This window comes from Camelina sativa, chromosome 6, assembly GCF_000633955.1.
Source record: "Camelina sativa cultivar DH55 chromosome 6, Cs, whole genome shotgun sequence".
Classification (NCBI taxonomy): domain Eukaryota; kingdom Viridiplantae; phylum Streptophyta; class Magnoliopsida; order Brassicales; family Brassicaceae; genus Camelina; species Camelina sativa.
Genome location: NC_025690.1, coordinates 24,729,077 through 24,750,767, shown reverse-complemented (window position 1 = coordinate 24,750,767; position 21,691 = coordinate 24,729,077). Strand labels below are relative to the sequence as shown.

At 35.8% G+C, this 21,691-nt stretch overlaps 4 protein-coding genes across 5 annotated transcripts; 2 read left to right on the top strand and 2 right to left on the bottom strand.

Moving 5' to 3' along the window:
• On the top strand, nt 2,988-5,122 carry LOC104793449 (UPF0481 protein At3g47200-like). Its single transcript, XM_010519803.1, has 3 exons — nt 2,988-3,303; nt 3,635-4,482; nt 4,560-5,122. Exons 1-3 carry the CDS (start codon nt 3,050-3,052, stop codon nt 4,874-4,876), a joined length of 1,419 nt encoding a protein of 472 aa, XP_010518105.1. The 5' UTR covers nt 2,988-3,049; the 3' UTR covers nt 4,877-5,122.
• Nucleotides 7,292-8,226, bottom strand: LOC104793448. The gene is made up of 2 exons (XM_010519801.2): nt 8,061-8,226; nt 7,292-7,719 (listed from the first exon to the last, which is right to left on the bottom strand). The coding sequence occupies exons 1-2, from the start codon at nt 8,195-8,197 to the stop codon at nt 7,476-7,478; spliced, it is 381 nt and encodes a 126-aa protein (XP_010518103.1). The 5' UTR covers nt 8,198-8,226; the 3' UTR covers nt 7,292-7,475.
• On the bottom strand, nt 8,848-11,139 carry LOC104793447 (thylakoid lumenal 15 kDa protein 1, chloroplastic). 2 transcript variants are annotated; one of them, XM_010519800.1, is made up of 9 exons: nt 10,961-11,139; nt 10,713-10,841; nt 10,115-10,210; nt 9,953-10,025; nt 9,787-9,848; nt 9,577-9,658; nt 9,400-9,460; nt 9,227-9,289; nt 8,848-9,147 (listed from the first exon to the last, which is right to left on the bottom strand). In XM_010519800.1, exons 1-8 carry the CDS (start codon nt 11,084-11,086, stop codon nt 9,238-9,240), a joined length of 681 nt encoding a protein of 226 aa, XP_010518102.1. In that variant the 5' UTR covers nt 11,087-11,139; the 3' UTR covers nt 8,848-9,147; nt 9,227-9,237. The 2 variants fall into 2 exon arrangements, with proteins under 2 accessions (XP_010518102.1, XP_010518101.1); XM_010519799.1 differs by having other exon boundaries at nt 8,848-9,289.
• LOC104699448 (homeobox-leucine zipper protein ATHB-4-like) lies at nt 16,146-17,924 on the top strand (the record flags this gene model as incomplete). The annotated part of the gene is made up of 4 exons (XM_019246448.1): nt 16,146-16,266; nt 16,467-16,822; nt 16,968-17,047; nt 17,404-17,924. Coding segments are annotated over 4 exons (879 nt in total), but the record flags the coding sequence as incomplete, so codon positions are not given.

Here is a 21,691-nt window from a genome sequence, read left to right as displayed (position 1 = left end):
AAAAAAAAAAAAAAAAAACTAGTTTTCTACGCACATACAATTGTAAGTTGTAAATTTGTAATTATGCAGATAGATACAAAATAAAAGTCTAAAACTATAAAGAAACGGCGAGCAGAGGTTGTGGGAAAATCTGCGAGCAAAATACGATGATTGACGCGAGATTTGATAATTTTTTAGTATAAGTCAATGGGCACACATGGATGGCGCACATGTCACTCATTTTTAATTTGTACAAAATTAAAATATCAAAATTTACTTATGAGTTTTCAACAAAGAAAAAAAAAACATTTTGTTAAAAGGAAAATGCGCTCATCCACTAAATAACATTTACCATTGGGAGCCTTGACTCTTGAGAATCAACATGCAAGTATGCAACCAAATCATGTAGTAAAGAAAGTTCCAATTAAATTGTCGCCCTCTGGTTGATATTTGATAATTAATAAAGTGATCAACAGTGGAGGTCAGATCTCAAACCAGGTATGGGTACGTGTTTTATTTATAGAAACCTTTTAAGATACTGACAGTCACATTTGATAAAAGGTAAATTTTTCTGAATGTAACCACACGGTAAGGGAAAAAAGTGGTCCTAGATCGTCAATCTAAATGCATTATATTTCGTCAATAAAAATGATTTGTATATTCTTTTTCATATATTGAAACTATATACATATTTGATTGTAAATATTATAGCAACGTACACATATATTAAAGTACGAATATGTGCATATAATGCATCGCTACGTATCAAAGGGGTAAGGGGGAGGGGTTCAGAAACTTAAATATGATGTTCCCTCTCACTCTTTTGTTCATTCATTCTCTGTTTCCCTCAAAAAGAGGTAACCATTCTAATACTAAAAATAAAGTAAAAATAAGTTGGAGTTTGTTTTCATTAGACGATGGAGAAGAGTCATGATGAGAGACTTATTGCTTTTCTCGTCAATCCAGCTAGTATTTATTTTATTTTTAAAAATTAAAGATTACTAGTAGTATTTAGATTGTAATAAACATTCCGTGTGCAAGTACGTAGTTTACTTTCCCCTTGAGTGAGGAACTCACGTAGTAGAGTTCATTTAGAAACAGAAAAAAATTATAAACTCTTTGTCTACATTGAATTATACGATATTTTCTAAATATAAATGTCTTGTTTTGTATTTCACAGCTCAATATATTGCTATATAAAGTGGAAATCAACCCAAAAAAAAGTTAAACTATTTTAGGAATATTTCCAAGAATTATTTTTGCAAAAGCCATGTTACTTGCGTAACTTGACGATGACAAAGCTTTGTCAGCTAAAAACAGGATTGTAATCCAAGGAAATGTTTTTTCTTTGTATTTTCCACTGAAATCATAAACGTATCTATCTATCACAGTCTTTCTTGGTAATTGTGGAAGTTCGTTGAGTGGTAACATCCCCTTTGGGCCACACCAGTTCAGATCTTCCAAATCTTGCTTTTGGTCCGACTGAATATCATTATACTTAATTACTTATATTAATAACAACACGGCTATAATAATTAATATATTAAAACGCATTATAATTTCAAAGCCTTTATGAAAACATGTACTGAAATTTTCTCTTCGTGTTATATATAATATAACAAAGGACTCCTTGTTTCCAAAAGCTTTTTTTTTTCTTTTGCATTCATATGCGTTTACATGTGTGACGAAATCACATTTTCTGTTAACATTAAAACAAAATCACAATTATGAAATAAATCAATAAAACATTTTTCCTTTACTATAATTACAAAAATACAAATGTAAACGACTTTAATGATCATAAGTGAATGATAAGGAAGCCATATATAAGTGATAAATCTAAGACTAAGCGACATCAAACTTAATAATAAAAGCCATGAAACTTTCTATATTGAATTGCAACCCATAACAATAATACTAATAACGTTGGTACTCTACATCAATATTTCCGAATATAAAGATAAAGAGTTTTTACGAAAAAACGGAGACGATAGACCTTTCGTGAACACCTTTTCTCATGGTTAAAAGTTAAAACTAAATTACGACTTAATTTATAAAAAAAAAAAAAAAATCCAATCATTCAAGGGAAAAGGTATATTATATAGAGGAAGAATTACAAAACTAAGAGAGAAACAGATCTACATCACATCATTTGTATATCTATTAGTGGGTGCCCTACGAATTGTCTGTCTCCATAATTTTATTTGTCATATTAAATTGTATCATTAAAGAGACAAAATTTGATAATGATCTACTTTTCTTCTCTCCTATTTTTCAACCCACGAATAATTCTTGAAGTTTCTGCTTCTTTATTTACTTTTCATTAATATATTTCCATCTTTATTTTGGATTATATGCTCGCTCTTGTAACTTTCTCGTTCTTTTCTCACATGAAAATTAATATTTATAGTCAGTGAAAATTAAATATTGTAAATAGCCAATGATGTGTCATTCCATACGGTCATGAGAATCTTGTAGGTCTAAGTCTTGGTAAGTTGATATTTTTGTCAACAAAACTAATCCAACAACCGCTAACTCTTTAATATTTCATTGGATTCGAAACCGTAAATTAACAATTAACATCGTTAGTATCATCACCTGACGAAATAATTATTTGCTTATGATTGGAACGAATAAAAGAAGCGCCGAAATTGTATAGTTCCCGATCCAAATGAAAAAACATTAGGGGCAGACTTAAAAGTCCAATGCCCAATAGGATGATGGGCTCTAAGCCTCTAGCAAGAAAAAACATGAGAAACTTGTCTGAGGAAGATCAGATGGTCCAGTGTGTTCCGCGTTCTACTTTCACTCCTGACAGCATAATTCTTTGCCCGAAGGATAATTTAAACACAATAAAACCAAATAAAGGAATTAAAAAAGTTGGGATGAATTTCCCCAAGGCAGAAGCAATATAAAAATGCTTGAATTGGATAGTTTCATACTCACGTCATTCTCCTTTTGTGATCTTATATAAACCTTTAGTTAACCTCGTATTGTAACAACCCATGCACAATTAAATATATACAAAGAAGCCAACGTGCCTTTTAATCCAAATCTCGTCAGCGTTGATATGGGGGATCTAGAACAAGGAATACAACTAGCCAAGGACAATGAAGCTGGAACTGGTAACGTGGGTAGATGGAGTGCTGAGATTTCCGGTATATGGCCTTCTCCGTTTAGCAAAGAGTACTGTTGCATCTATAGAGTGCCAAACCGGCTACGGAGAGTGAACCCAGACGCATACACTCCTCAGATGCTTCTCATTGGTCCACTTCAACATTCTAAGAAAGCTAAAGCCCTTGAGCTCTCCAAAACCGATTTAAGGTACGTACACGTGTATATATATATAAACAGACAATATATAAGCTAGTTTAATTTCTGATTCTGTCTTTGCTCTTGTATGTTACGTTTACATATATAACATGCTAAATCATAGCTTTATAGTGTTTTTATGTTAATAGATAACTTTTTTTGTTCCTAATAGATATCATGTAAAAGTTTTGTAGCCAAGTAAAAAAAATTTCAGCTTGCGTTTATAACGTTTGTAAACATAATTTGAAGTAGTATTATACTATTTTCTCTGTCTTTGAAGCATACAGATTTTTCAGTTTTTAAAATAATTTATTATGATGCTAATGCGTTTGGATTGTTCCAGATATCTGGACTATATGAACATGGAGCTTCACAAGAAGAAGTACCTTGATGCTATTAAAAAAAAATATGGGAAGAAAATTGTTGATGATATGAGTTCAATCATAAAAACGAATGAAAGATTTATAAGAGAAAGCTACGCCGAATCAACGGAATGGATCAAATCCCAAGAGTTCGTATTAATGATACTCCTCGACTCGGTGTTCATACTAGGGTTCTTCATTCAGACCGGAACTACTCAAAACATCAACAAGAAAGAAGAAATACTTTTCCATGAAGAAGACATTCTTTTTCAGGAGCCTTGTCTTATAAACACTATTTTGGAAGACCTAATCTTGCTCGAGAACCAACTCCCTTATGCCCTTTTAGAGGAACTCTCCGAACTTTTTTTATTAAATCTTGAAACCAGGGAAACGATCCGTGACATTATCCTACGAGCGTTTAGGTTGGAAGGAGAGGTCAAAGAAGGAATGAAGTTCCGACATTTTACAGATTTGTTTCGACGTGTCCGTGTGGAAACACTTTGTTTGACAAAAGAACAAATCAAAAGCGCAAAGGCTAAGCCATCGGAGATCATAAAGAGTCTGCACAACGCAGACAAACTAGACAGTGCTGGAGTAGATTTTGCGCATCCTGATAAGATAAACGATTTCTCATTGGTTATTACTTTCGAACGAGGAATCTTGAAAATACCTTGTTTCTTAGCGGACGACAACACCGAGAGGGTTATGAGGAACTTAATGGCGCTCGAGCAATGCCATTACCCTCTCACTGCTTATGTTTGTAACTACATCGCTTTCTTGGATTTTCTCATTGACACCGATCAAGACGTTGACTTGCTTGTCAAGAAAGGTAAAACACTTTTCAATTATGAAAATTTCCTTTTTTCAGTTATGAGAAACCCATGCTCCACATTTTTTCGTCAACAGGAGTTGTAAAGAACTGGTTAGGGCATCAAGGGTCGGTGGCGGAAATGGTGAACAAGCTATGTTTAGGGCTTGTGGATTTTGGATCTCACTATTACAATATAGCCGAAAGACTCAACAAACACTACGAGAGTCGTCGCAATAGATCCATCGCCACACTCCGGCGAGTTTACTTTAAAGATCTTTGGACAGGAACTGCCACCGTTGCCGCCATCGTTATCCTCGTGTTGACTTTGATTGGGACGGTGGCTTCCGTTATCCAAGTGGTGCAGAACAGCGATAAACCTTCGCCGCCTCCAGCTCCGTCCGGAAGAACATAGATTGTTTCTTGTTGTACTACGTACACGAAACAAAACAATATCTGTTTTTCCTTTTCTCCCACACAAAAATTTGTTTAATTTGCTATTCTCTTTAGCTCGACTTGATTCCTCTCAAATAATGCTTCTTTTCATATTGTTTATTTATCCTCTCACGTCTGACACTTTTGTTCCAGTTTGACTATGTATCTTAAGTTAATAATAAAGTATTTGGTTGCTTAATAACAATAAAAATTTGTTTGCTCAGAACTAAACGATCTGAAGAATACATAGTTAATTGTAAATGTCTCTCTGTTTAATTATGACTCTGTAAAAAAAGAGCTAGAATATCATTCAGTTTTTGAATGTTTTGGTTTATGAATTATAGAAAAAAAATCCAAAAGAGATAGAATATCATTTGATCCAAGCTTAATACAATATATATATATATATAAACTAATCTAGGGTTTCCTTAAAAAGAGATCGAATGTCATTTTTTTTTCTATATAGTTTTGTCTTTTGCTATAGATAACAAATAAACATACACACAAATCACCTCTTCCTTGAATCCATTTATATTCTCAAAAATCACTGACAATGGATTCAAGTAGCCCACTTGACAGAATCCCAATGTTATCAGATTACCTTTTGATTCTGATAATATCAAGCTTGCCCTTCAAAGATGCTTAATTTGAAGACAAGTACGTGTTTTGTCGAGACGCTCTGGAGAAACATTTACCGGGAAGCTCGATAAATCTCCTTTAATGAGATTGAGATCGTGCGGACTTACCCCGACATCGACAATGAAGAAACCAAAAGGTGTAAGTTCGTTCGATATACGATGGAGTGGGTTTCAAACTTTGCCGGTGGATTTGTCGATACTTTCGAGCTCACTTTCTCCAAACCGATCGGTTTTGAAGCAGATATGAATTCATTGATCGAATTCGCAGCCATCGAAAAGGTCAAGAATCTTGTTCTTGATTTCTCGGACCGGCTTTGGGTTAGCAAAGATGTAGTAGAAGAAGAAGAAGATGAAAATATGACTCAAATTCCGGAGAGCTTCTACAAAGTAACCAGCCTCGTAACGTTGAAGCTACTCGCATCAAGGACGACTAAAAGCAAACATGAAGACCAAACGGTTGGTGCTGAAGACGAATCTTGAACCTAGTGAGTTCGCTGGAATCAGCTTCATGATCAATAGTTGTCCATATCTGGAAACCCTGACTTTCGAATTAGTTGTTACTACTACTGTCGAAATGATGGCACCTCACATTGATCCGGAAACATATTAGATGAGTTACTACTACATGCAGTTACAGGTTCTCAAATATCTGATTCGGCTTTGTAGTGTGTGTTGGAACGGGTGGATATCTATACCTGCCTATGCGTCTCGGTGAGAGTCAACTGCATCGTATACGTGTGGTAGCTGGACTAGTGGCACTAAAATTCAGGAGGGGCTCAGAGCGGTTGATGATTAATCAATATGAATCTTGAAGAATTTCAAAGTTTATTAATATTTCGAGTGTGTTTTCGAATTTACAATTATTTTTCATTAAAAAAAAATTCCCCAATGTTTTTCATTAAGTAATTTGTAATCGTGTTTGACAAAAAAAAAAGTAAGAAAAAAATGTAATTTGTAATCGCACAATTGTAATTTTTTTTGTTTAGGCTTAATAGAAAAAGATTATAAAAAAAAAACAAATAGACACACAAAAATTGTTATATTTACATGGTCGAATCAACTTAACTTAATTGAACACTTTTTTTTTTATGTAAATTTGTTTTTAATATGAGATATTACAACATGATGGAACAAGCTGAGACTGTTGATTATGGCTCTAAGTCTCTAACTTTTGCAATTTAGCCAAGAACTTAGATATATACTACGAGAGGATCTTATTCAACTTTATGAGAATACAATACCACAAAAAAAAAGGGCACATTTTTCCCCACTTTCCGCAAGTACACTTCAAAGATGTTTGGAACAGAACTGTCACAGCTGGTACGTAGGCGCCGTTGTTATCTTAATTTGACCTTAATTGGGACGGTGGCGTACGATCTTCAAGTAACACAGTTACACAGATCAATTACAATAATCTCTCTGATTACAAGTAAGGAACTAAACTATTATATATATATATATATATATAATTCTTACAATGTATTTTCATCCATTCTGCAGAGGGAAACTCAAAATGAAATTGTTTGCTTTTTTTTTTCTTCTATGTATGTAAGAAATCTTCTACAATTGTATGTAATAATATTCGTTTATAATATTTAAGTAATAATCCAACTCATAATTATAATTCAAACCCTACTGTCTACATATTTATTAGTCAAGAGTCATAGTCTTACTCCACTCATTTTCCTTATAATGCCCTAAAATAATAATAACCAGATAAATTTCAACCACATAAAATAAAACATCCTTCAAAATGGTTTGCCAACAACAAGAATATATCTCTGTAATGAGAAAAACATGTGATGGTCCATTCCACATGACTGGACGATCTCCCCCTTATTCATGAAATTAAAGAAAAACAACAACGAAACTTTATTCAAGAAACCCTTTTACGTTGATACAACAACAACAAAAGGGTTTCATGACCTTCAAACTCCCAGATCACTCACGACGATCACGGTGGGCTGCTGATGCATTGCCTGCTTTTGGCCTCCGGGTTTCAAACCTTCTGCAGTACATAGGACGCCCATCGACGGTAAAGCAAACCTTCTCATAAGGCCCCAGCACAATGTTTGGTATGTTAAAATACCTGAATATCACTTTCCCAAACAGATCAGTCTTACCCAGCTTCCTTGCTGCCCCTGGTCTGTTCACATACACTCCCTCCACGCTCATTGGAAACAAGCTAATCATCATCATCACATATATATACACATCAGTGAACCAATTTAATCGTACGTGTAAGAGATATAATAGACTACCAAAAAAAAAAAGTAGAACAAATTGTTTGAATATGATGTACTGTGAGATGCAAATCGAGATCTATTAGACATATAGCTTTTGAACAAACTAAACCAAAATCGTTATCCATCTATCTAAAGTCTTGGTAGAGGTGTGTCTACCCAACACATGAGTCAAACCTTCTATGACGCAATGTAACGTTATCTTTTTGTGACCAATCATTTGGACGAACTACCAAAAACCTATTAATCATTTATAGATTTCATAGAATAGGGTTTCACTTGCCTGTCGAAGAATGCGAAGATCTGGTGTTCTGAGAGGGGAAAGCCATTGGAAAACGTGAGGAATAGAGAGCGTGGTTCATTTGCCGGCACAAACGGCTCCGCTGATGATTTGATCACAGATCCTGTCGAAGTACTCATGACGGGTTCCCTTTCTCTCTCTCTTCTTCCCTATCCTATACAACACCACAAGTTCTTTGTTTTGCTTTTATATAGCCTGATACGTCCGGATGCAACGGTTGGGGCCTTAGGGGTTTAAGTAAGGAATTGATATCTTTTTTATTTAATGCATATTATCAAAAAGATGATAAATTTTTCATTTACAGTGTGTACATGCATGTACTTGGTAATTTATCTATTACAGCTATTATTTATTCTTTTTGTTTTGTTGTTGTCCTTTTAAAGATAATTTCCTCGGTTTTGTCAAATCATTTGATTTTATATATCTTCTACATTTTGTAAGATCCTGATTCTTCTTTATGAAAACATAAGTGTTGTATTCAGTTATATACTGTATTCATACAATATTTGTAGTTCTTTTTCAAAAAAAAAAAAAAAAAAAAAANTTAAACTATCAGAAACAACAATTGAAAGTTGGCTTCTTTTCAAGGAATCAAATAAGATTATTTACGTGCATTAGTAATTTATACAAACTAGATCTTGTTAAATCAAAATTCATGAGATTTACAAGTAAATTAAGTTCCGAAAAAGTTTTCATACTTGTGATTCACACCAATAGATAAAACAAAAACCAGTAATCACCACCTCCACGGAGACGGAGCATGTGGAAGTTAAGTAACATACATAATCTCGCAAAGGTTATGCTTGAGATTAGTTATATATTACACACACTCTCTGCAACAACATGCACAAATAAAAGCTTTAACAATGTTCAAACCTCTAAAGAATAATCAGATGAAGAAGACTCCCATAATCCAATACTTGTGATTCACACCAATAAATAAAGGTAAATCAAAAACAAGTAATCACCTCCACGGAGACTGAGCATGTGGAAGTTAAAGCATACATAATATCTCAAGAACAAGCTTGAAATTAAGTAGATTATATACACATATATCCTCTATAGCAACCTGCAAAAAAAGCTTTAACAATGGTCAAACCTCTTGAAAATAACCAGATGAAGAAGACTCCCACAATCCAAAGCTTTACATTTCACAGTTTTAGTTGCACAGCAATGTGTCCCGCGTTGCATTCCCAGTGGTCACGTTAATCCTAACGAGTCAAAGAAAAGCAAAACACAAAAACAATTTTACTCACATTCTGCTGATTTTTAAGACAAAATGTAATATGGATTCTTAAAGATGAGAGTAGAAGCATTTTACCCATCTGCGATTTTGCAAAGGTATTCTCGTTGATCATCTCTTAGAGGGACATCAGTGAAGTCTAAATCCAAATCAAATACATACAACAAGAAAAGGTATCAAACTTAATTTATGTGAAGCTCAAAGGTAACAAAGAGATGTGCTTAGTGTTATTATGGAAGTTTTTCTTCTTTTTACCTGCGCCTGTAATGTTTGATCCCTTGAATGATGTGTTTCCAGTAGCAGTCGCTCCTCCCAAGTTAGCGTTTGTTAAGTTCACCTGCATGCAAAGATATAACATTGTTAACTATTCACCATTTAATGTCAAAGATCTGTTTGTTTTCCCTAGATTTATACACATTTAGGTACATATATACATTGACACATATGTGTAACATTGGATACAACCTTTGTTACGTTTGCCAAGGAGAAATCTGCACCTCGGAGATCAGCTTCAGACAAATCAGCACCTGGACTTACGAGAGATGATAAGAGTTATTAACATCCATGAATGACAAGTCATCTCTATTACACAGTTCTTCTACTACCTCAATAAAAAGAATAGCGAACAAACCTGTTAGATCTGCATCAAAGAAGCTAGCACCTAACAACTTTGCACCCTTGAAGTTAGCTTGCCTTAGGATAGACTGCGGAAAAATGTCATCACAAAGATTATGATGATTACACGAAAGATATGTTGTTCAGGACAACAGTCTAAAACTGAATAAATGTATACCGTCTTGAAGTCCTGCCTGATGAGAGTCTGGCCACTGAAATCTTTGCCAGACAAGTCCTGTCCCCTGGTGACTCCTTGTCCATAAGGACCTCCACCCTTTGAATTTCATCCAAATCGAGAATAATATATACGTTAACCCATAGAAAGAACATCTTAGTCACAATGAAATGCAAATTACCAATGTCCATCATTGGAATGAAATCCATCTAGCTTCTTAAATCACAAAGAGACTAAATAACATAATTCAAGAGACACTTAGGGCAATTTTAAATGGTAAACTAAACACCACATCATTCAATCATTAGATTGCCAGTGAAACTACAGAGGGAAGACTGTTTCAACTTATCATTGATTAGTTTCTAACAAAGAAAGTGCCAAATATCCACACTTAATGATAGATTCCCCCATAAATAACAACAATTAACGTCTCCTCACAACAACTTCTCTATATTGATCTATTCATCACTTGCCTATATAAAGTTCCAAGCTTTATTAATTTATACCAACTGTGTACCAACATATACAAGCCCTTTCTCTTTTCCTTAAAGGTTCTATACAGAATACAGAGTTAAAAGGAGATAAGAAACAAAAGGTTTACCTTAAAAGCAAGAGCAGGATCAACAAAGAAGAGAGAAACAGAGACAAGTGCAAGTAGACTTCTCTTTGAAACCTCTTCTCCTAATGACAAAACCACACTTTTCAAAGGACTAACCACTTCTTTTCCTTCCTGCCCAAATAACAAAACACCGCAAAAAGAAGGACTTTATTTCCTCTGGGTTTTTTTCGATTTCAATCAACACACGTTTCGAAAGGGTTGGAGACAAAATAAAAAAAACCGGAGATTACCTGTGAGTAACGAAGGGGATAATGAGAATTGCGAGAAGATAGAGAAGTAGGGAGTGACGAGAGAGATGGTTTTGGAGCGATGTTGCAGCAGGAGAACAACGAGACTTTGCTGAGAAGAACTACCATTGTTTTCGTTGATGTGTTTTTTTAAGTGGATGAGCCAAAACGACTCCTCCTTCTTGTGGATAAAATATATTTTTTATTATTATATGACCGGTGCAAATACGTGAGAAAAGGCCCGCTTTAATTGAGCCCATTTAGGCCCAACATATGTTGTCAAGTAAAAATAGGATGGTACACACAATGACACACACAATCCAAAAACGCATTGGATCGATTAGATTAGAGGCTGTTGTTGTGATCATAAACATCATGAGAGTAGGAGCCAGAAATGTAACTCGTCTGGTTGGGTAGCTCGTTTCGCATCAAATGATTGGTGTCTGGTGAGTGAGAGACAACGGGACACGCGCCGGGTTGGTGCGAAGATACATGACAATAGTATGTGCGTATGAGTGTATATTATTTAAACTTTCACTTGTGAGGTCGACACGTGACTTCCCACGTGAATGTCTCTGGTGGCGTATCTAATTCAAATTCCTTTTTTTGCTGTTTAAAATTTCTCCTCGGTCCCAATCTTTACTAGGACATCTTTAGTCACGTGGCTCTCACTCGCCCTGTCTCCTTTGTTAGCTTTTTTTTTTTTTTTTTTTTNTTTTTTTTTTTTTTTTATTCTTGAAGCTTTATTATGCTTTTCAGCCTTTCGATTTTAGGATTTTGTAAAGATTGCTAAAACGGAAATAGAAATACGTTAGATTCTCTTGTCTTTGTTTCTTATATAATATTCTTGAAATTTCGTCGATTTTTTTTTAGAAAACGAAAATTTTGCTCTGATAGAATTTGATCTAGTGCTTGATCACCTACGCAATACTATTCGTCTATTTGAGAACACATATACTAGTGTTTATTTCTCTATTTAGAAAAATCTGATTTCTGCATCACTGCATGCATTTGAACAGCTGTTATTCCGAAATTCTAAAATCTTACAATCATGTCCAGAGCATAGCCTTGATTTTTTTTCTCTCCAAAACGTAACCATATGGTATTCAGTATTAATAAACAAATTGCACGAATCAATCAAATCTTGGACCGGACCAAGATAAGTGACGGGCGTCCCACGTGGACATGTGTAATGATTTCGAGTAAATTGTTAGATACGTCGTTACAATCATGTGGTACAAGTAATGAAAAAAATAAAATAATTATTTTGTAATGATTATATTCGTTCAGCGAACAATTATTGCTGGATCAACATTATTAATAGAGTAGTACTATCTACATTAGTACTATGGTTGAATAATTTTTTTTTTACGTCATTGATGGTAAATTTATCTGTGTAAAACAAAAAAAAAAGTTGACGAACAGACTATGAAATGTTACTTATCAAAAAAATATATATTCAGAAGAGATACTAAATTAATATTACAATCATATATGAGTATTATGTAGACTTTTTAATTATAAAGCGGGCAGAAAAAAACATGCGTATAATCATGTGTATAGAAATTGACTTTCACACAATGAATTTGTTTGAAAAGGAAAACAAATTCAATAAAGCTATCTCTCTAAGAAATCAAATCAAAATTAACAAGCAAAAGCGATTAAAATTTCTTGGAAAACAAATTAGGGTTTTTTGCTCAAGAACAAGGAAGAACTAGGATTTTTGTATTAATTGCTGGATGTCTTACAATGGAGTCTCTTCCCTTTTATACAGTTTCGTTCGACTACAAAATATATCAACTTTCCTTATAACCCGAAATAAGATATGGAAAGCTGCCACTTCTTCCTTAAGTCGGTCGTCAGGCGAACTGGGAAGTCGGCTCTCTATCACTGGATCTCTTTATCCGAACAGGCCTCAAATAGATCATTAATTAAGACCGTTAACCGGATTCCCGATTAACTAATCGATTTATCTTTCCGGTTTAAATTAGTATATCGGAGTGCTAAATTCCGCATCAACAATGTGCTTATAAATTGGATCTAGCTAATAAATTGTTTTGATTGTGAAATTTGAGAAATCAGACAAATAAACCAAAAAAAAATAGGATCTCGAACTAATTTATATAAATCGAGAAGGTGATAAATCTCAGCTCAAACCGAATCTAGGAAAAATGAAAGGAAAACACATGCATCCGGAGAGAGCTTTTGCACATGGTTATGGTCTTATGGACACACACGTGGGACCATAGTTTTTATCCTCTTTTGAATAAAAGATGTCTCAAAATTATTGAACTCATGATAAGTAAATATTTTAATATTCATGCTTGATTACTTCATAAGTCTCATAATTTTATATTCATGCTTGGGTTAACTAAAGAAACTCGTTATTGGTGGTGAAACATGGGCTTAGGTTGCTTTGGTCGGTTTTCATCGGATCATGTTCTTAGCTGTCTCTTACCAAAAATATAACTCTTTAATTCCCTCGCCATTTTGTTATAACATACTTAAAATAAATAACTATACCAATAATCATAATCTAAATCAAATGTACGTATATTAATATAATAGATTGAGTTGTATTTTGTAAAGATTGATATTGAGTGGGTAGTATTTGTTAGGTATTGCAAAAAGAATATGAGCCTCATAATGGTTTTGTGTCCAATACTAATATTGTAGTTGGAGGATTATTTAATGAATTACAGTTTCCTTTGTCGTATTGATTTCAAAATTTTGTTTTTTTGTATTGTTCAAAGTTCAAACGTTTCTGTTCTATACACATTCGCGCATCAACGCTTTTAACATGAACAAATAAGTGCGTGATGTATACGCGAGAAGAGTAAGGATTTTAAGTAAGAACCACCGAGCCGGAGAGAGAGAGTATCCAATGATTACAGAGAAGTGGATGTCTGGTCGTGGAGGAACAAAAATTACGCCGCACGAGTGTGGTCACTGGCGGGGACCATGTGCTGCCCGCCACGTTGGCAAACTTCCCACGTGAACCCCTTCCCGTTTCCCACGTGACCTCCACCGCTACTTCTGAGTTCTTTTAATTTTTATTTTGCTTCAGTTCCACACAGGCACACACCGTCACACGCTCTTTATAGTTTATTCCATAATTTCACATTCACGAACATGTACAGTCCTTGCAGGACAAATTTAACTGATCATGAAAGAACAAAAAAATGGATTAATTTGATTTCAGATTACAACTTAATTAATTTAGTCACCAACTTTATATTTATATAGCATTGTACGGTTCATAACTAAACCCATGTTATTTTAGTTAGTCCAAGGCAATACTATTAATATATACATAACCTTTCGTATTCGTAGTAGTGTTTATTTTAAAAATGGGTTTTAGATAGAAAATTAGAGTATACTCTTTCAGTCCTTCAAATATTGATGTTATGTGATTTTTTTCATTCTACAAAGATTGATGTTAAACCACTATTAATACTTTATATGTCCCTAATAAATAACACTATCACACATATTAAAAAAAAGTTTAATTTTTATTTGTAAATTAATTTACAATTATTTTTTGGTAAATAGAGAAACCATAAATTAATTGATAAATGACATTTGTCAAAAAGCATCAAGTAATATGATTGTTTTAATTTTTTAATCTACAAAATCAATTTTTGAAGGACAAAAATAATTTTTATAACATCAATTTATTAGGAACAGAGGAAGTATTAAACTTTAAAAAATTCAATAGTCATTAGTTTATAAATATATAATACTTTTTAGTAAAAAAACTTTATTGTAATTAAAATTAATAATAATTATTTCTTAATTTCTTAATTTCTGTAAAATCCCTCTAACATCAAACTTTGAGGGAGTAATATTTTGTATAATTATCCTTTTCAGAATTCAGACTACTATTACTATCAAATCAACCAACCAGTTAGCCAAGGCTCCAAATCAATTACCGGAAGAAAAAAACCAAAAGTTTCCAAGAAAGGGTCAAAGCAAGTTTTTAAGAGTCAATGAAAAAGCATGACCGCATTGATTGAAGATACATAATAAAGTCAATACATATTCATGATAAACAGTTTTTTTTTTTTTTTGTCAATCATTCATGATTAACATTAAGAAAATATTGTTGGAAGTAAAACACACATTAATTTGTGGTTGAAAACGTTAGTATTTTAACTTTAAAATTAATTAATTAACAAACACGACCTGTCTTGTCTGTAACTCTCAAAGAAACTGAAGTAGTAATAATGATGGCATTATCAACAACTTTGAAAACAGAAAGCAAAACATATTGTTTCAGTGACAGGAAGTAGCCGTAGTAAACTCTACCATACCACCACTAGTCTTTTCCAAATGTCCGTTTTATATTTGACTTGGCCATAATAATCCAATGGAGAAAAACACTTGAAATTCGCTTTTATTAGTTGACCAGAAGAATTAGTACTACTAATCAAAGGGAGAGTTTTTGGAAAAAGGGAACAAGAAATGAATTGAAGATTAATTAGAGAATCAAATGCACATTGTTGGGTTCACAGGTAGTCTGAACCCCCATGCAGTGTTATGTTAGGCTCTGTGTAACCTATCAATACGAAATCGTTTTCTGACTACCATACCCATTTTGAGCCCCACGCCATTGTCTCCCGCTCCACCTCCACGCAAGGCTACCTCGCGTTTGTAGTTCACGAGCGACCCCTACTTTAACTTCTACATCTGTGATCTGTCTGTCTTTTTCCTCTTAAATTACCCCCTTCTCATGGTTTAAGAAATAAAACAATTCAAACAAAAGATCTTGTTATATTAAATATTTTTAGTAGATATAAAAGCGTACGTGTGCATTACTTTCCAAAAGTATCAAGTTTGCATTATGAATTAATTTTAGAGCATTAAGAAATAAATGATTATTAAGAGATGAAAGTTAAAAAACGTAAAACAAAACCAAATAATACTGTCAAACACAATAAAATATCTGAGATTTGGTGTATTAAAATGCTAACGTCTGTAATTGACTTTTAGGAACAAAAAATTCATTTGTTTAAAGAGCTCAACGTATTATTGAAAAAGAAAACGCATTGGACTTGAATGAGTTTTTTAATTTTATTTTTCTAGCATTGGTTAATTTTATTTTATTTTCGACGAGAGAGGAGCAGGTAACAGTATATATCATCATTGAAATTACAAGGGTCTCTCTGACATAAGTCATCATTGAAACCCCAAGCCCCCCACCATACCTCCTTCTTCTTCTTCGTTTCCTCACATGCACAATCAGATTAATAATAGCCATCCCCAGAAGATTCATCACAACTCTTGGACTCATCTATTTCAGTCTTCTGGTAATTTTTTTTTTCTTTCTCTTTTTCGTTTTATTTGTATTTTGTTTTTAAGAACATTCAATGTGTTCTGCTCATATAGACTTAGACATATCTTCGGATCTATATGTCTCATATAATAGATCCGATCCTTTTTTAATAAAGATATAATTAGTTTTAATTATTTCCGAAATTGTAGCTAAAAACGTTTTTGATTAATGTAGGAATTAAACGTACAACTACAGAGAGAAACTCCGACGCCGGATCTTTTCTAAGAGGTTTCGACGTAAACAGAGCTGCGTCTTCGGTGGTGGCGGTAGTGAACTTGGAAGAAGAAGCAGCCGTTGTTTCGTCTCCGAACAGCACCATATCGAGTGTGAGTGGGAACAAAAGGGATCTTGCGGCGGCGAGAGGAGGAGGAGAAGAGCACGAGGCAGAGAGAGCTTCTTGCTCACACGGCGGAGGAAGCGACGACGAAGATTGCGGAAACGGCGACGGGTCAAGGAAGAAGCTACGGTTATCAAAGGAACAAGCTCTTGTTCTCGAGGAGACTTTTAAAGAACATAGCACTCTTAATCCGGTTAGTGACATTTTTAGTAATTTAATAGTTGCATATTTTCGTAATTTATGACTTCATATTGCATGGACGTCTTTTGATTGGCTTCTTTCTAAAAGAAACTAAACTTGCTTTTACTTTTATTTCCTTGAATAATCGGACTGGGCAGAAGCAAAAGCTGGCTCTAGCAAAACAGTTGAATCTAAGGGCAAGACAAGTGGAAGTGTGGTTTCAGAACCGAAGGGCAAGGTAAAGAAATTGCCTTTGTTTTCTAAGGGTATTACTGGGAATTTGAGTATTACAAAAACCTTAGTAATTGCTATGATGGGGATATAATTGTCCTTTTATGACCCATAAAGTGATTTTCAGTTCCCCTGTTCTAAAAGAAAATCCTAATAAGATCTCTGCCTCTGTACTGTCACATGAGAAGTTTTTTTTTATTTACTTTTTTACTACAGCGCCTTAAAGACACATGCATGCGTACATATTAACACTCCACTTTTGTCCTTTTTTTTTTGGATTCTTCTGTTTTCTTAATTAAGCTTTTAGCTTGTTAACTGTTATTTTTCACTAATTAAGATGATTTTTTGAATATTTGAACATAGGACGAAGCTGAAACAAACGGAGGTTGATTGTGAGTATTTGAAAAGATGTTGCGATAATCTGACGGAGGAGAATCGACGGTTGCAAAAAGAAGTGTCGGAGCTGAGGGCGTTGAAGTTGTCTCCACATCTCTACATGCATATGACTCCTCCTACTACTCTCACCATGTGCCCTTCTTGCGAACGTGTCTCCTCCTCCTCCTCCTCCGCCAATGTGACTGCCGTTCTTCCTCCTCCTGCTACGGTGGTTGGGCGGCCAAGTCCGCAGCGATCCACTCCTTGGACAGCTATTTCTCTCCAGCAAGTGCAACGATCAGGTCGCTAGTGATGTTTATTTTCGGGTAGTTTGTAGCTTAGAATTAAGATATAAAAGTAATGCAAATTTTAAAGATTAGCTTCAATTTGTTGAAAATGGAAACGAAAAAAAGGTTCGGTTTGAAGCTCTAACTCTTAACATTGTAAAAAAGACTTTGACAATATGGGAAAATTTGACACTACCTAGCTTTTACGGAAATGGTTTATAGATGAGAGAAATTGGATTAAGTACCCCGAAATGTCATTTTTTTGGCATAAAGGCCTTTGTTCCATTTATTCGAAGATCCCTTATACTTATACTTATGGAACGTGTGTTGTAGTTTTATTAGCTAGTTTCCTGACTCCTGAGTATAGTAAAAGTTTGGGAAACTAGTGAGTCGTTACAACTGAATTGGTTTTCTCATTTCTGACCTGTAAAAGGATTAGCCTTTTCAGAATTCAATTTTGGCCAGTATTTGTTTATTACCTCCAAGATTCTGAGAGAGATTAACAAAAGAAAAAAATATTGTATAATAAAACTTGATGGGCTTAGATAAAGATAAACCAACACTTTTTTTTTTCTTTTATTATGGTGGGCTTTTTGCCGGCGTTATTTTGCTATGCATAGATGTTTTTTTATATATATATATATATACAGTATCTTTCGTTGGGTTTTAGAACCGACACTTCAGAACGGATCAATATGTTGTTTTTCTTTTGGGACATGCCCAAAACGAGATGATGATGAAAGGCTTCGTAATCTCATATATAGATATACAAACTCTCTAAAAAGACTAATAATAAAACATGGACTATAAAATAAATATTGAAAGTGGCTAACATAAGATGACAATAATGAAAATTGCTTCGTTAAATGTAAGTAAAACAAAGCCTAAAACTTGATACGTACATAATCCTTAACTGTCCTCTTTTATATTTTGATGAGAATCCCAAGTCATTTTTTTTTGTTTGGAAGTTTTTATTGCTCTGATCAAATGGAGGAGAACTTATAATTTCTTGTCGGTACTCTTAACATTGTGTGCCATCGTCGCCTAGAAGTAGGTCGACGGTTTGTTACATATTTAATTATTTATCTAATCCATGTTTATATATATTGGTGATGTTGATTGGTTCTTTGTGTCTTTTTTAAGAAAGATCTGTGTGAGGAATTTCCAAACATCAGTTTTAATGAAACAAAAGGAGAGTGTTCCAATTGGAACATAAATCACTTAACAAACGAATTATCAATAAATAGAAGTAATTCATAATCTTACACCTAATTAATAAAATTATTGGCCTACACGGTTTTGGGTCCAAATCAGCTGCTCGTGAGGTTAGTCTCGAGCCACCTCCTTTTCTGTCTTCTTTGGCTTGCCCCACATTTTTCAAAATTTCGTCTCTCTCATCTCAACAATTTTCAATTTACTATAAGACACCTTCAAACAATAAATGAAGGGAAACGGTATGATATTGCATATGCTGACAACAATGTCAAAATTAAACTCTCACTATAAGTTTTACCATATGTTTGTACTGGAGATTGCACAACACTAAGTAAATAAAGATTTTCGGGGAAAGAGTGAAGCTGGTTCTTTAATTAACGATAAAAACGTGAGGTTGTCACTAACACGAGTCAAGATTGAGCTCGTCAATTCACAGGAGAACTAACAAGCTAATAATGACGAGCTCGGATTATACAAAAGACAATAACGGTTTTACACGCAAAGTATTGCTCTTTGGATATTCTCTCGGGTCTGGATCCTTTTTCCAATAGATGTCTCGAGCTATTTATAAGCGAATGTAGAGTTAGGGCTCTCTAGGGTTTTCTATGTGAAATCCCGAGATTGTCCTCCGAGGTTGGCCCATTTTCTTCTATCTCTGGTGAGTCTTTGTTGGGCCGAGTTGGCATATGGGGCAAAGCCCATATCCAACAATAGTCCCCCCCCTTAGTCCGGCGAGCGAGGTATTTCTGCGATCGGCGGGCGTACTTTGAGTCTTAACATATGCCTGCTCGGCATTAGGCGTTCCAGACTGCTTCAAGAAGATCTAACTTTGTGCGGTGATGGTTAAAGCGATAGTTTTTGCTGAGCTCGGAGCTCGTTCTGATGTTGTATGCGTTAAGTGTGTTGTTCTGGAGCGCGAAGCTTGTATGAATGTTATTTGTCTTGAGCACGTCTTTGCGGAGCGTGGCGCCTGGCGCGTGGAGCGTTGAGNTTGGATATTCTCTCGGGTCTGGATCCTTTTTCCAATAGATGTCTCGAGCTATTTATAAGCGAATGTAGAGTTAGGGCTCTCTAGGGTTTTCTATGTGAAATCCCGAGATTGTCCTCCGAGGTTGGCCCATTTTCTTCTATCTCTGGTGAGTCTTTGTTGGGCCGAGTTGGCATATGGGGCAAAGCCCATATCCAACAATAGTCCCCCCCNCTCGTCGTACCTTTAGGTGCGGTTTTTGTGTCCGGCTTCTCCTGTGGGTGTTTTGGGTTGGCAGGGACTTGCAAGCCTGAGCTTGGCTTATTAGTTCAGGCGCCCTTAAGCTAGTGCAAGATTTTCTCGGCTTTTTGCTTGGTTTCGAGATGTATTTTACGGGGCGAGACGTGTCCCGGTTTATCCTATTACGTGTTTCGAATACCAAGTTTTAAGGGTGGTAGTTGAGATGAGCTCGTCGTACTTTTTAGGTGCGGCTCTGGTGTCCGGCTTACCCTGTGGGTGCCCCAAGGTCAGCAAGAGTGTGCAAGTAAGAACTTGGCTTATTCAAACTTGACCGCCTGCTCGCTGAATGCGAGACTGGGCTCGGCTTTTTTTGTGCGGATTATTTCACCGCTGCATCCATGTGGAACGCGTTTTGAATCGAACACCTGGCCAGGGTGACGATGTAGTAGCTGGACATTCGTTAAAACGGACTCGTTCGAGAGAGGTTTTTTTTTTTTTTTTTTTTTTTTTTTTTTTTTTTTTTTTTTTTTTTTTTTTTTTTTTTTTNCGCCACCGAGAGTGAGATTGAGCTCGACGCCGAGAGTGAGATTGAGATTGGCGCTGAGAGTGAGATTGAGCTCGGCTTAAAGGGAGATCATTTTCGTCGAGTGAGATTGAGGTCGCCACCGAGAGTGAGACTGAGGTCGGCGAGAGTGAGATCATCGTCGTCGAACGGGGTCGAGAGGTGAAGAGAGGTCGGCCGACAAGGATTGATGAGTGTNGTCCTACCATTGGGGCGAGCTCCGAGGTCAACTCCTAAGATGAGTGTTCATGATGTGCGCTCGCATTCCACGTCCAAGCTGGAGGTAGGCACAAAACTGGAGGTCGGCACCAAATTTGAGGTAGGCGCCAAGCTGGAGATCGGCACCGAAATTGAGGTAGGCACCTAGGTAGACACCAAGCTGTAGGTTGGCGCCAAGCTGGAGGTAGACACCAAGCTGTAGGTTGGCGCCAAGCTGGAGGTCGGCACCAAGCTGTAGGTAGGTGCCAAGAGACTCGTGTGAGAGCGTCGAGCGTGAGAGTGTCGAGCGTGAGAGCATCGAGCGTGAGAGTGTTCAGCGTGAGAGCGTCGAGCGTGAGAGCGTCGAGCGTGAGAGCGTCGATTGTGTGGGCGGCGAGCATAAGAATGGCAAGCACGAGAGAGTTAGCGTGAGAGTGTCGAGCGTGAGAGCATCGAGCGTGAGAATGGCAAGCGCGAGAGCGTTTGACTGTGAGGGCGTCGAGCATAAGAGCGTCGACTATGAGGGTGGCGAGCGTGAGAGCGTCAACCATGAGGACGGTGAACAAGAGGGTGGAGAGCGTGAGAGCGTCGACTGTGAGTGCGGTAAGCACGAGAGTGGCAAGCGCGAGGGAGGCGAGTGTGAGAGAGCTTGAGGTAGGCACCAAGCTTGAGGTAGGCGCCAAAATGTAGGTAGGTAGGCACCAAGCTTGAGAGTGCAGCTCGGAACCGAGAATGAGAATCGAAAGTATGAAGGCAAGCGCGAGAGCGACAAGCATGAGGGATGCGAGCAAATGTTCGTTATGCAGC

Bases quoted from the DNA above. Each gene is read 5' to 3' on its own strand.
- LOC104793449 (XM_010519803.1), top strand. From the start codon at position 3,050: ATGGGGGATCTAGAACAAGGAATACAACTAGCCAAGGACAATGAAGCT. The intron at 3,304-3,634 runs GTACGTACACGT...GGATTGTTCCAG, and splicing joins CTCTCCAAAACCGATTTAAG to ATATCTGGACTATATGAACA. The intron at 4,483-4,559 runs GTAAAACACTTT...TTTCGTCAACAG, and splicing joins TGACTTGCTTGTCAAGAAAG to GAGTTGTAAAGAACTGGTTA.
- LOC104793448 (XM_010519801.2), bottom strand. From the start codon at position 8,197: ATGAGTACTTCGACAGGATCTGTGATCAAATCATCAGCGGAGCCGTTT. The intron at 7,720-8,060 runs GCAAGTGAAACC...GATGATGATTAG, and splicing joins ATCTTCGCATTCTTCGACAG to CTTGTTTCCAATGAGCGTGG.
- LOC104793447 (XM_010519799.1), bottom strand. From the start codon at position 11,086: ATGGTAGTTCTTCTCAGCAAAGTCTCGTTGTTCTCCTGCTGCAACATC. The intron at 10,842-10,960 runs GTAATCTCCGGT...TTATTTGGGCAG, and splicing joins ATCCCCTTCGTTACTCACAG to GAAGGAAAAGAAGTGGTTAG. The intron at 9,290-9,399 runs GTAAAATGCTTC...TTGACTCGTTAG, and splicing joins CTTTGCAAAATCGCAGATGG to GATTAACGTGACCACTGGGA.